Raw genomic sequence first — 14,428 nt, forward strand, 5'->3', positions numbered from 1 at the left:
CTCCACACACACATGGCCTGTAGCCTGCCTGTGTAACAGTCCATGCTATCTAGGTTTGTGTACATACACTCTGCCACACTGATACAACAGAATCAGATGACACATCTCAGGATACAGCCTCCTCATAAAGTAGTGCATGACTCTTACAGAGACAATGAAGGAAAATTAGTAACTCAAGTGATGGAAGGGCTTGGGAACCAAAAAAGGGTGCAGAGGCAAATCGGAGGCTCAGCGAGACCATACGTCTGCAGCCACCCTCTGGGGTAGACAGGCAGTCAGTATTGCCCAGGCCCTGACTAGGAGCTAGTGTGTGGGGGTACTCACCTGGAAGAGTGTGGAAGTTGGTGCAGTCATGGAGGAACCTAGAAGTCCGAGGATAAAGATCTGGGGAGTGTTGATCTGTGATTCCACATGGAGCAGGGAAAGGCAGGCAATGAATTCCAGCACTACAGTGGTGTGCAAGGAGTTCCAGTCATCGTTGCCATGGCAGTAAATATCTCTATTCTGAGACCCTGCACTTTCCACGTAGGGCCCAACCTGTGCCTAAGCGTAAAGGTGGGGGCTATATAAACACACAGGCTGGCATGCTAGACATTCAGTCAGCCGTACAAATCAGTGGCAGAGTTATTTCACAGTAAGTGTTGTTTCTTCATTAGGTAAGTGTCTAACTTGCACTGGGGGTGTAGCTCAGCTCCACACACAGCCGCACGTCACACCACTGCACACTGTCCTTGCACTTTGTGCAAAATACAAAGATGGTATGAGAGACAAATTAGAGACCATCAACAACCCTGGTTGTTATAGACTGTCAACTCACATTTGGGGGATGGGTGGTAGAAAGGAAGGAGAGAGGGACAATGCAGTCTTGCTTTTCTACAGCAAGACCATGCCTTGAAGTGGTATCAGCTGGGAGCACTTCTTTTTCAACCTAAGGGTATAGTGAAATGATACAAGTGGCCCTGGGCACATTTGTGGGACCCCTGTCCACTGTCATCATGTTATAAAACTGAGATGTGGTAACAGAATGAAAGGGGGTAGGTGCGCATTGACAGAAACAAAAACGAGCTTTATAAACCAAGAGTGAGTGAGCTGTTCAGAAATAGTTCTTGGGTATCAGTGAAATTTCAAATCCAAATTTCAGTTTCAAAACAATCTTTATTCTGTATGAAGACCTAATACAATGCATTAAAGCAATTTAAAACAAGACATAGCTCCATTGATCTATAACTTGAACGAAACATCAAGGAGGCACACCCCCCACCCCCCACCCCAGTTACCTTGTAAAGGCAAAATTACACCTGACCATGACATCCTCCCTCTCGTCAAAAGACCAACTTTATTTTAACAATGTCATATAAACAGATTTGTAAAAACATTGAACAGATCATAGCTTTAAAAAATACACATGTATAAATGAGTTTTTTTCTATTTGTTTTCCTTTTTTTTTTTTCTTTTTTAAATAGCAGCATCCTGGGCAGCTAATGCTATCTCACGGTGACAAGTTCAATGTTAAGTTGGATGGTCCTTCCAAGTACCCAATTCTGTTCCCTCCCCACCCAACATTCTAGCATTTTATATAACTTGATTTTTTAAAAAGAAGAATTTGGCATTTTGGAACTTTGTCCCATGTGAGGCATTATGCTTGAAACTGCCCCTTCCTTAAATTGACCCTAAACTCAAAGACAGCAGGGTCTGCTTTCCAACTGACTTGGATACCATGCATAGCAAAAGCACAGTTGTTAAACCAGCAGAATTTTTCTCCCAGTAAGGAACATCAGTAGAACTTCCCAACACGTTACTAGTTCATAACCAGCTATATGACAAAGCAATTGGGTCCCCACGGTGACAGCTCACAAACATTTGGACTTGACACACTAATAAAGACTTCCAGGAGAAGGAGTCATCCAGACCTGTTCCCTAAAAGGAGTAACTTCTAAAAACAGAAAGTCAAAGAATGATGAACTTTGCACTTCACTTGCGAACAATTTTCACCTTACTGAGACAAAACAAAGCAACCTCAAAGGAAGAAGCAACCCATACACGTATACAGTAACTGTATTAGACATCTGCTTGGTATGTACTTGAACTCACTGACTGCGAATCTGTTTTGGCTGAAAGGTGTACCGGAAACGTAGTCCATGCACATATACATATATACATATATCTAGGGCGGTGACATCATCATGTTGCAAACACATTGTTTTCGTCTTTTTACGCAGTTGTGATCACTCTGGTTTGGACCATGAGGTCCTAACGCTCCCCTTCTACAGCCCTATCACAGCCTCTCTGCAGCTGGCTTCTGGCTTTGTCTTTAGGGTGCTACACTGGGTGAGAAAAACTGATGCATGGATAAAGCGTGTATCAGGAGTCCCTCTGCTGCATCCATTCAGAGTCACAAGCCTCTCAGAGGAAGTTAGACCATGACTGACTGGACCCACAGAGCCCTGACGGCCAAAGAGCTGGAAGGGCAACAGTGGCAGGCATGCTACACGGCCATCAAAGATCCTCTCGGCAGGATAGGTGTGATGTAACTAGCTGTCGAATGGAACAATAAATTCTTCCTTTTGTTCACTGAAAGATCTATTGCACTTATGCTTGTGAGATGCAAAAGCGAGGTGACCGCCTCATGGCAAGTCATCTAGCAGAGTGTTGAAGCAAAAACTGTAACAAAATTGTAGTTTTCAGTGAGACATTCAATCTCAGATCTAGCTTAGAAATTAAATGAAAATTATCTGTATTGTAAAGCATACACAATGTGCTACCAAAAACCACCCCTCCCCCCAAGACAAACACACAAACCTAGTTTATAAACCACTGTTAGACTTCTGTGTGCTGTGGCAAGATCTCACCAGCAGTTTTAAAGCACAGACACAGGCTAAAAGGAAGGAAAACACTACCTGTCTGGAGATGAGACGGGGATGGTCAGGTCAGAAGTCAAGTCTGAGGTCCGACAGTCTGGCTGAAGACTGTCTTTATGTAAAGAAAAGTAATACATTCTGCAGACCATAACTCAGCCACTAAGGCTGATTCTTCCAAGAGTTTTAAAGAACACCAAAAAGACAAAACAAGTTCTCCTGTGTATTGGAAGGGAAGAGAAAGCTGTGAGTGAAATTAGTATGGAGAAAGGGACACGAAAACAGTGAGGTCCCACTGCCATCTGCCAGGGCAGTGATGATGATTATAACAGCCTCTCCCGCTCCCAACACATGAACAGTTTCTGCAACGTCCTCCAACACAACAGCTTTTGCATATGCAAATTTGTGAGGGAGAACTCTCACTGCCACCCTAAGTTGGAAGGACGACACCTCCACCCCTTGCCTTTCCCCAGAGTGAAGCAGAACACACAATTACTTGGGTGAACGAGAAGGTTCCTCCTTTGGAGTCCTCCAATGGCCATGGCTTGAACAAGCTCCACACAGCCCACAGCGGTAGCCACGTGCTGTGTCTCCTTGCTATGTGTTCTAAATTGAGTGAAAAGCTAGGAAAATAACAAACACCCAGCTAAAAATATTTTTTTCAGATCGTGTTTTTTTTTTTTCTTCTAAAATGAATGTTAGTTGGTTGTCGTGACTACTTTCATGTTAGAAAGAGAAACAACACATGTTCTAAAATGCAGAGATTATACCTTGAAACCAGTGTCCTAAACAAAGGGGAACGCTGTTCCAGGAATCCAAAGACAGACTCTGAGCTCTTCCTTCCTAGGAACAAAAAAAAAAAACCAGGCCAGCTGCACTGGGTTAAGAATTACAGTAGGTTTGTAACTGTCACTACTTGACACCAACTAGCAAGTCAAAGTGGGAAAAGACTGAAATATAAGCAATTTCACGTTGCAGTTATTCACTTCTCTGTAGTTATGAGAAAGTGCCTCACCATCCCCTCCCACACCCCACCTGGTACAACATCCCCGCTCCCTAGATTCAAGAAGTTCACAATTCATTAGAAAACAACATTGCCAGGTACCGTATTTTAAGAGTCTTAAAACAACATTGTTGGACTCAGCGATACTTTGTCATAGTCATACATCTTTCTCTTTTTTTATTGAATAAAGCAGCTTTGAAGCTTATCAGGCACTGCCCAACAAAACATTTAGTCCAAAAAAAAAAAAAAATCTGTTATGAACTTTTTAACCTTGGGCTAACAGCCAAGTACTCTGTACAAGAAAAACTGTAAAATATTTCATAGTTTTAAATCTGAAGCCTTTTTTACTGGCATTCTGTACATTTCTTTTAAAAAAAAAGTAACAAAACAAATATTAACAAAAATCAGGGACAACAATATTTTCAAGCAACAAAAACTGGGGTGGGGGAAGCTTATTCTGAAAGTACATTTTAAAGTGATAACAACTTAATGAAAATTAAGAATTGCATAGCGCTGTGCATTTAGCCTTCAGCAAAACAAAACAGAAGCTATTTGGTATTGATACAAATCCATCTACTTGAAGTTAGTCACCCAATATTATGTACATATTTTATATACTGAATGTCACTTAAAGTCCTGTTTTCCGAGCTCCGTTTTTCTGTTGGTGGGTTGTTTTCTGTTTTGACAAGTTTAAACACTTTCTGGCACTTTGCTACAATAGCTTTTCCTCTGAATGTACGTGAACCGATGTCCTCCCGAAGAGTCCCTCGTGAGCGGAAGTGCCTTTCTGCTACATTTCATTCACTTGTTAGACAATGAAATAATCCACAGTGCGACGCGTCTGGGCTCACCGTGCACAGCGACAGCTGGCTACACCGGGCTGGACCCAGCACCCTCAGGCATGGGCTCCTCAGCCCCATCTTTCTTCTGGTTTCCAAAGTCCCAACTTTGAGCTGGTAAAGCTTCAGAAAGCATTAACAAGCACCATGGTTAAAGGCCTCTTTGTCCCTGCACGCAGAGATTGTTGCATTTCTTTTTCTCTTTGTGTTGTATTGTGGCTTTAAATTAAACCAAAATTAAAAAAAAAAAAGATAAGCAGTTCCAGGTTAGAAACAACTGATCATCCTGCAACCCTGGGCTGGGTGCCTTCTCTCTACTTCTTTTTGTCCAAGAAAGCTCTAGTCCCATCTGCAGAGAGACGAAGGCTTCGTTTCCGCAGCTCAATTCACAGGTCAGGCTGAAGAAGAGCCCTTTGCTTCCCAGAGGCCTCGGGTGGCTGAAGGTCAGGAACAGGATCGGAGGGCAGCGCTCATCGCCTCTGCTGTGCATATACCGGGTATGCTAGTGTGACGTTGAGGGAGTCGTTGTGCTGCACGAGGGAGGTGTGTTGGTAATGAAGCACCAGTTCCTTCAGGGAGCTGTACAGGTTATAGGGCTCCGCGAAGCCATAGCCGGTCGCCGTTTTGTTGATGACGCAATGCTTGACCTCACCATCCACCCTGAGAAAGACATAAAAAACGAGGGCCATTTAGTTTGTTCGGAACTCACAACTCCATAGGATTACTTCTAACCAAGTCACTGTCCTGCAAGACCACACTCTATACACAGCCCCCGGCAACCTAGGGAAAGAGTCCAAGGCGGCTGTGGCTTCCGTCTGGGCTCTGTCACTTACTGACTGGCTGAGGGACTTGACTAGAGACAAGCTCTTGGGCCAGCTTCACCGAGCTGTTGCATTTTCATCTTTAAACTGGTGTAAAAAGAGGACATGAGTAACATGTCTGTAATAGACTTGTAATTTCCTCTGAGAAATGAAATGACATAGTGGATGTCAGGTGCCTGCCAGGACAGGCATGTGACAAATAGCAGCTTCCAAGCACGGTGTCACTGTAAGACTAGAGGCATTGCTGCTCCACTGGTAATCATTAATAGGGTTCTTTCAGCCTCGCTTTGAAATGTCCACGCAACTCTCCACCTGCATTTTCTATGTACTCTACTCCCTTGTCCCTCACACGTCTCACTCCTTCTTTCCCGAAGGCGTATTTCTTAAATACAGGTTGGTCATGGAGTATAACGCGCTTTTAGAGTATTTCTCTACTAGACGACTTTCATTTCTCCAATATGGTAATGCCAGTGATTCAAGACTCACTTTTTAAAGTACTCTCCAGACTGTTATGAAATAAGTCCGTGTCTGTCCTTGTTCTCACCCGCCTCTCAAGCAGACTTTCAGTACAGGTGCTGTTCTCAAGTGACCTGCCTCAGGTTCTACCTCCAATAGCTTCATGGGGGAGAACAAGGGCTAGCAGGAGGCCACAGGCACTGCCGGTTCCATTTTAAAGATAAGAGACTTACTGAGTCTCATGATTAATTTGCCACCAAACTGGAACCCAAACCCCAAACTTCTGCTAAATGATAGGTTTCCTTCTTATTTGCATATACTTCAGGCTAGAGTATAAAGTAATTTTATGTTTATTGCATTTCCTCTTCTACATCACCATACTATATGATTTTTCAAGGCTAGACCTTTATGAAATCCTTAATCAAAATCAATGCATGAAACATTGGCAACGTAGCCTGCTAGAGATACGTACACCACAGAGCAGGCATAGCAGCCTTGCTTACTGCTCTCCCGGACAAGAAAAGTGCCGTCGCGCTTCCCTCGCAGTAGGTTTTCAGCTTTGTTGCGGTTGCTGCTGCCGACATTCCACGTCTTCTCATCATGGTGGGGCAAGTCCTCATCATCTTCCACCAGTGAATATTGGCTGAGTAGGCAGGAGAGGAGGTTTGAGTGAGGAGTGCAGGAACCCCACCTTGCCCCAGAGCCTCCCCTGGGAGAGCCCTCCTGGCACGTCTACCCGGTTCTGTCCACTCTGACCCAACCCTGTCAGACCCAACACTGCGTGGCTGACATGGCCCCTGCTCTCCACGCTGAGTCTCGCTCTCAATCTGTTTATCCTCCAATGCAAAAACAACCCCTAACCCAGGACAAATTATCAGCAATAACTTGTACTACTTCTGTTTTCAGGTCCGCTATCACACTGAGGTACCTGGGTGGGGGGAAACGGCTTAAATAAGCCTGTTTACCCAGTTTAGATCAGGAAATTAATTGTCTAGGAAGAATGCCAGTTTTCAAATAACTCAAGCCAAACATATACTTAACTTTCAGAACATACTAAACATAATTGTTTCCCTCTCTGATTGCTCCAAAAATATTTTGGGACTTTTTTTTTAAGATGTTCAGGTATATCCTTATGGGGACCCATAGGGTTATTTTATACAATTATGGGTAAAAGTAAATCCAAGTTCCCCTTAGCTAAACTTTCCATTTTAAAAATTCTAGATGATGACATTCGGTTTGTACATTTCTCTCCTATGAGATGTTCCAAGCTCAGTGAATTTTCTCACTGGTTATTAAAAATAAAGTCAGTTAAAATGAGAAAAACCAGCCAGGGAGATGGCTCAGTGGCACAGCACCTGCCTGGCAAGTGCAGGGTCCTGAGTTCAATTCCTGGCACCAAAACAAACAAACAAACAAACAAACAAAAAACGAGCAAAGCCTTCTGCGATCCCCCATCCTTTGCAGCCACTTACTCTTCCGTGTTCTCATTGCCCAACCATTCATTCAACTTCTTCTGCCGGACGCCTTTCTGAGTCAACCACCTGTACAGCGGATTGGGAAAGAAAATGCAGTCATAACTCATCCTTCATTTCAGCAGTTACCAGTCACTACTTCCAGGGTTCTGTTTCCAACACTTACATCAAGTACTGGTCTCTCGTCTTTCTGAGCTGGATGAGGTCCGGCTTAATGCTGTTCATCCGTTTGTCAATCTCTCGATACTCAGCTGCCTGCTTTTTCAAGTCTTCCTCCAATCTTCTTCTGCTGTCAATGATTTCACTGATCCGTGACTTTAACTTATCGTAATTATGCATAATCCTACAGGGAAGGGAAATGTATCTGTAATCACCTGGGTACGTCGTGCAGGTTCCCCAAAGTTTACAAAAAGTTTCATTGTCAAATCACAGCAAGATAAGCATCCTTAGGTAAAGAATATGTTCTTGTCATTTTTAAACTATGCAAAGCACAGAAAGGGAGGTCATTAGTTTAAGCGGTTTTAAAAGACTGTGGTTATTTCTAGCACAAGGACAGCAGAAATATTTATGGTTCACTCACCTCTGTATTTCTTTCTCATTGCCTTCACGTTTAAACTTTTCTATGTATTCTTTGCTATACCGCTCCTGGGTCTGGCACTGTTCTTCAAATATTTTTATGGTTTCATTAAATGCTTCAATAGCTGTTCTTTTCATTTGGATCTCCTGTAACAGAAGTTTAATAAGACAATATTACACCTTTCATAGAACAATCTGATTTGTATCACGTAGCCTCTAGGTACATCATCCCAGGGTATTAGAGGAGACCTTCCATGATCCTCCAGTATCAAGATCCATGGCCACACAAGGCCCTATGTAAAGTGATGTGGGATTCATATTGAACATAGGGACTGCCTCCTGCCTACTCTAACTTATCTCTGGATTACTTATGCAGTGTCAACGCTGTGTGAGCAATGTGTGGTGTCCTTTAGGGAGTAAGGACAAGAGAAAAGCCTGTACATGCTCAGCTGCATGAAAGATCTACCAGCACAGAGGGTCGGCTATACTGTTAGTGGGGTAAGAATTCACAAAACCTGTTAAAACAGTATCACAGAAACGCATGGGGAATTTTCTCAATCGATGGAGAATGATTCAGCTTTCTTTTTTTCCAAGAAGCATTTCAGTTTACAGTGCCCACATAGCTTTCTCCCCTCTGGATGTCCCTCCCAGGGAGGCACAAGTCTCTAGAAAAACACCACAGGAAAGGCAGCTTCTCCTTTTCACAGCAGGGCATCTTGAACGTGAAATCTCCATCAGAGACCAGACAAGTCTGTGAAACTTCCATCCTAAACGGAATTCTTCAATTGGGACTTTTGTCAAATCAATTTAAAACAGTGATCCCTTCAGTTATCATGTGTACTTAACTTATTTTTCTGGTAACTACAGGCTTCATTAGGTTTAGGATTTAATGCTAGAATAGTCAACAGTGACGCACAAATAAATGATCGCCTTCCCTCACTTCATCTGCAAATCTCAGCCTTTTTTCGCGAAGCTGAATATAACATGCATTAGGGCCGAAGACCTCAGAGTTCTGAACTTTTAGTTCAATGTCACAGAACACTCACCTGGGAAGTACGGGTATATTCTTCATATAATCTATCATATTCTCGACTTTTTTCTTGAAATTGAGTGTTATATTCATGTAATTTTTTTCCTACAGCTTCAATGTTATCTTCTTTGACAACCTGATCCTAAAATGATTAGAAAAATGTTAAATCAGTTGATATAGTATTAAATAAAATAACAATTGCTCAATAAAAGAGGTAACATGGAAAAAAAAACCCTTTAAATTTACTATTAGATTTAACAATTATAAAACTGCAATTTTATCATAGTGTAAAGTTTTTCAAACCTGATTCATCTACCATAAAATGTTTTTCTAAATTTGAAAGTATCTTCTCTACTCATCACAGTAAGCCGAGGAATTCAGTTTTGATTACCTGTTGGTATTTGGATACTGGATACAGCAACTTCACATCCAGCTTGGGATTGTACTGAGCTAGAGATTCATTCCGGTAGTGGTTTATTAGTTCAACCACAGAATTGAAGGTTAATGGGTCAGAGAAGCCATATTTTCCATCTCGGTGAAATATCTTGATTAATTTGTTATTCCCTCCTTTCCTGTAAATACAATATAAAAATAATGGTACGACAATTTCCTACAAAAGAGCTATGCTTCTATCTTAACCCAAACACCCCAATCTCAGCTGCATCCCCTATCTAACTCACCTCAGTGTAAGCGTATAATCACCATGCATTTTAGTAGACGCATCTCGTACCAAAAAGGTTCCATCTGCTGTATCTCGAAGTTTCTCATTCACTTCTTCCCTGAAATGAATAGAAAACAAAAACCATGCTTACCACTTTGAGAACTCAGTGACCATAAGTATACTTTTTTTTTAAAATAGGCTTTTTAATTTTTTTGTGGTGCTGGGGATTGAAGTCAGGTCCTCGTTCTTACAAGCCAAGTACTCTACCACTGAACTACACCCTCAGCCCTAACAGATTTGATTTTTAATGCAGATTCAAGTTCACAGCAAAACTAGGCAAGTACACCAAGTCCCCATGTACCTACCTCCTGCCCCTCTAGATTTGCAGGTAGGTATTTTATTTTCAGAGCTTACTGATTTTTTTCTTTGTTGCACTGAAATGTTATCAAAGTCTAGTCTCATTAAAAACAGGTGCATGAGAGCTAAAACATAAGGCGCCCCCTTGAGTACTGGCGTGTCTATAGTACAGTTTCCATTTATTTCTGTAATCTATCAGCAGAAAATGTCATGAGCCCCATAAGGTCTCCCCTCACCCCTTCTGACCACCCTCCCTCCAAAAAAAGCTTAAAAAATGCCACTTCATGTTCCTGCATTTAAGACAACGACATTAATTCTTAAAGTTCTGCTTAATACTCTGCCTTCAGGCATTGGGGTATCACCCTGGTGCCCTCTTGATAGCTCTGTCACTAATGAAACTTCCTGGCTATTTAATTTCCTATGGCATCCAGCACCCCCAGTGCCTCAGCACTCAGTGACTCTTCTGGTCGTCTTTGGAAGAGCACCAGCTATGCTTCGTGCTTATGTTGGATGACATCCTAGAAATGGAACTTAGCCGTCCTGTGGCCTCACCTCGAGATATCTCCCCAGTACCATTCGGCATCTTGTAAGGACATATTGTTATTCATACCGTTGTTGGCTACCGTGGTGGGTTTGGGTGGCTTAGGAGGCAGCGCTGCAGATGGAGGAGAAAGAAAAAGTTGCTCACAATCCCAACTCCAACTGAGCATTAAAAACTAGACCCAATATTTTTCAATAAGTAGCATTTCCATTGTAACAGACAAAAAGAAATTAGAATAACTGACACAGATGCCAGTAATTCACAATTCCATGCACCATAGAAGATAGTTTTTTTTGTTGTTGTTTTTAAAGAACTATTTCAGAGAGTAGCTCAAAAAGAAACAAAACTGAAGAGTGACAGAGACAGAACCTTACAGATGAATAAACTGGGCTGGCCATGTGAATTTTCTCCTTCTAGATTCTAGCTATATTAAAGTTGCATGCTTGGCTAAATTCATCTACAGTAAAAAGAGAAAAAAAAAAAAAAACTATGAAATACAAGCACCAGAAGTAACAGGAGTTGGCTTTAATTTTTCTCTCCTTATTTAATTATAAAAGACAAACTCGGTCTCTGTCCCCCTACAAATACTGTTGCAGTAACAGAAAAACTCCCATAGCTCAGTTTGCTTTAAAAAAAGAACTGGGTTTCTCTAATCTCAGTATTTCAGGCACTGTTCTGCCAAAAGCCACTTTAAGAAACTCACCGGTGACCCAAATCTCTTTAGTCTTCATGTTAATATTCTGCTGGGTAAATTGTGCTTTATATGCCAAGTCTGATTAAAAAACCTTAGTCCCCCTTCCTCAACACCACATCAGTATTCATAATGACTTGGTGACAGATAAAAGACTGCAGTGTTTCTCAATTTCTTAATTGGGGGAGGGCTAACAGCAGAAGATAACTTAGGAAACAAATCTAGGATTTTTAGCTAATTTTGAAGTCACAGCTTTAAAGCACTGTTACTATTTTAACTTCTGTAAAAAATGATTTCAGGTGTATATCAAGAATATTTTACAAAGATTAGGGTTGAAAAATGGAAAGTCAACTTCCTTATACATTCCATATCTTAATCTAAGCGAGAGAGCAAGCAAAGTCCCCACATCAGATTCAGAAGAGTTTGGGTCAGAGAGAACTGAATGGCAATCAGTGCTACATTGCATATGCTTGCTAAAGTACCAAGTGTTATCACTGCAAATACCATGCTGTCCTCAGCCACTGTCAGGAGGGAAACGCGGCACAAAAGGAGGCATCATTTTAATTAAAGCAACAACATACAACATAACTCACAGCTAGCAGAGGACCATGCATGATTAACAAAAGACGCCAGTGAAAAAGTGAAATCCAGCTCATACTCATTCAAGGATCGGCATTTACCACACACAACCTGAGCTGCTCCTTCCTTCCCCTGACAGTCTCTAATTTTCAAGTTATAATCAAATTAATTTTTATCCATGGAATAAATTAGTAAAAACAGCAATCTAAAGAGGCTCTGCAATGGCAGCTTTCAAAAAATTAAAAAGCCACAAAATTAACTAGCCCTCTCCATTAATATTGCAGTATTACCTGGTGGATCCATTTCTATATAAAACATCAAGTCTGTGCCACAATTTATATCTGTCTTGGCATAGTCTAAATCCAGGTCTTCCATATTCCAGACAGTGTTGTACATTTGTGCAAGAGTTTCCTTGGCTGAGCTCAGTTATAAGAAAAGAGTCCGGCTTTCTTTGTAATGGTGTCTTGGAATTCATTTTAAAACCTACAAGGGGCTGCACTGTAACCTATTACATCACACACCCCAGCCAATCAAGTCAGAAAAATGTCACCAGACCACTCCTGTTTCATCAGCTCGCTTCTGTGCCAGCCCTCATACAGTCCTGAGCCTCTCGGAAGACTCACGCTTAACAGAGCTGCAAGGTACACAGGCTCATCGTTTCCAAAGGTGTTTAATTTCAGTGTTCTCCTCCAGCAGTGAGTTTTGTAATTCCTTTATTACTCCTTGCAGCATGGTACGCTCCGCGGTTGGCAGGTTGACAAAAGCCGATACGCTGCAGCTCGCAGCTACTCCCTCCCCCGGTGCATCTGGGTTTATAGATAGCCCTGCCATTCCCTGGTATAAAAATCTTATAAAGGCATCAAAATGGTATCATCCTGCTGTATTTTATGGTCCTTAAATAGCTCGTATATGTTGAAAAGCAGAAGGTTTAAGAACTCTGGATGTTTCAGTCCTGCATAATTCACTGAGAGCTCAGAACTTAACACTGTCATAAATGTACCACATTAGAAAGGATAATTTTTAAAAATGTATAGACAAAGTCTCTTCCTCATCTGAATATACCCAAGCTAAAAATGAGCTTTATAGGATGACAATGAAAATCTGCAGAGAATGAAGATGACTATTTGTAGAAACGAACATAACTAGCAACATTAATAAGAATTTCAATGTTGCAGTCCAACAAAACTAGTCAAAAAGTAGAGACTTTTCCCAAAAAGAAAATAGTAGAAGGCAGAACAGAGGTACGGTGATCTCTGCAAAGTATTTCACTGATAGCCGGTCTTGGCTAATACTGCTCGAAAAGGAAGGTGATGTAATCTTTTTTTTTTTTCCCCTTTCTGCTTTTCTCCCTCTACCTCACATGCCTCACTCTGAGGACAAATATTCCCTACTAGCAGTATTTAATATAAAGAAATCAATTTTGCTACAAGTCTAATGACTAATTTTGGTTCTTCAAAGTTATCCTGCATATAATTCCGTCACCTTCACTGGAGGCTAATGTACATTCCCATTGTGAACACCTGCTTTTGACATTCACAATATTATGACGTGTGTGGGGGAGAAACCGCCCCCCCATATAAATGGGGCGCACTTTAAGAATACAGTGGGCACCGTGATCTATGTACACATGCATGTCACACCGTGTGACAACTGAAAGAACACAGAAGTCCCTGAAATTCAGTCTCTTAGACGTCCTGTCAACTTCGGAGTCAGGAAGCAGGTGAGAAGGCAGATGGAGCCGCTGCCTGCATCCCCTCTGACTCCCTCCCGCAGGACTGGAGAAGGCAGGCTCACGCTGCCCGCTTCCGCTTTCTCCCACTCACACTTTTCTATTTGTCTAAGGGTTTAGGTGAAACTAAACTCAAATTCAAATAAAAATGGGAAAAGTGGAGGGGGAGGGGGTTATGTCCTCGGATAAGATCCAGAAAACAAAACTGCAGTTCAGTAACAACGTTTACCCTGACCTCTGGTGTCCGGGGCGGGTGCTCGGAGCAGTGTGGTTGAAGCCCAGCCCTGCAGCAGGCAGCCAGGGGTGCAAGTCGGTTGCTGGCCCGAGTGGCAAGCAGACCTGCAGACGAGGGAGCCCTCCCCTGGGGCGAGTTCCAGTCCAGCGCTTCTCGTTTCCTCCACCCCAGCCCCATTCTCGCTGGCACCGACCCCCAGAGGACACGAGGGAGTGTCTTCCCTAATCTCCCGTCGGTCCTCTCCAGGCAGCACTTACAGGGCGTGCGCGCGTGTGCACACACACTCCAGGCACGCACGCATGCACGCACACACACCTACCCCGAGACCAACCTATAACCAGGAACCGTTCACAGATCAAAAGCCACAGGCAGAAAATGCAACTTACTTTGCAGGTTATGCATTTCAACAGTTTCCCTTTGAAATGTCTGTATCCGACAATGGGGGAAAAAAATCCAAAAGGCTGCTGTTCTCCCAAGTTCCCCTCCTGCCGGTGCCGGTGCCGGTGCCGGTGCCGGTGCTGTTGCCGGCGCAGGGCTCGCACCGCGCGGTGAGCGCGCAGGGGCGGGGGCTCGGGGACCCTGG

At 42.7% G+C, this 14,428-nt stretch overlaps 1 protein-coding gene across 2 annotated transcripts in view; it reads right to left on the minus strand.

Annotated features, from left to right (window-relative positions):
• Window positions 1-1,135: 1,135 nt before the first annotated feature.
• Pik3r1 (phosphoinositide-3-kinase, regulatory subunit 1 (alpha)) overlaps window positions 1,136-14,428 on the minus strand; it is a 77,621-nt gene continuing 64,328 nt past the window's right edge. The window contains exons 1-10 of one of the 2 annotated variants that reach the window (XM_005392597.2): window positions 12,172-12,401; window positions 10,623-10,725; window positions 9,733-9,831; window positions 9,444-9,624; window positions 9,069-9,194; window positions 8,027-8,169; window positions 7,613-7,789; window positions 7,447-7,515; window positions 6,447-6,617; window positions 1,136-5,357 (exon numbers count right to left, since the gene is read on the minus strand). In XM_005392597.2, coding sequence (XP_005392654.1) covers window positions 5,168-5,357; window positions 6,447-6,617; window positions 7,447-7,515; window positions 7,613-7,789; window positions 8,027-8,169; window positions 9,069-9,194; window positions 9,444-9,624; window positions 9,733-9,831; window positions 10,623-10,725; window positions 12,172-12,277 — 1,365 coding nt within the window. In that variant the 5' untranslated portion in view covers window positions 12,278-12,401 and the 3' untranslated portion in view covers window positions 1,136-5,167. Of the gene's footprint in view, window positions 5,358-6,446; window positions 6,618-7,446; window positions 7,516-7,612; window positions 7,790-8,026; window positions 8,170-9,068; window positions 9,195-9,443; window positions 9,625-9,732; window positions 9,832-10,622; window positions 10,726-12,171; window positions 12,402-14,428 lie in introns of those variants that run through there. The other variant, XM_005392596.2, reaches the window with a different exon arrangement.

The sequence above is a fragment of the Chinchilla lanigera genome, unplaced genomic scaffold (genome assembly GCF_000276665.1).
Source record: "Chinchilla lanigera isolate Chin_1 unplaced genomic scaffold, ChiLan1.0 scaffold00045, whole genome shotgun sequence".
NCBI lineage: Eukaryota > Metazoa > Chordata > Mammalia > Rodentia > Chinchillidae > Chinchilla > Chinchilla lanigera.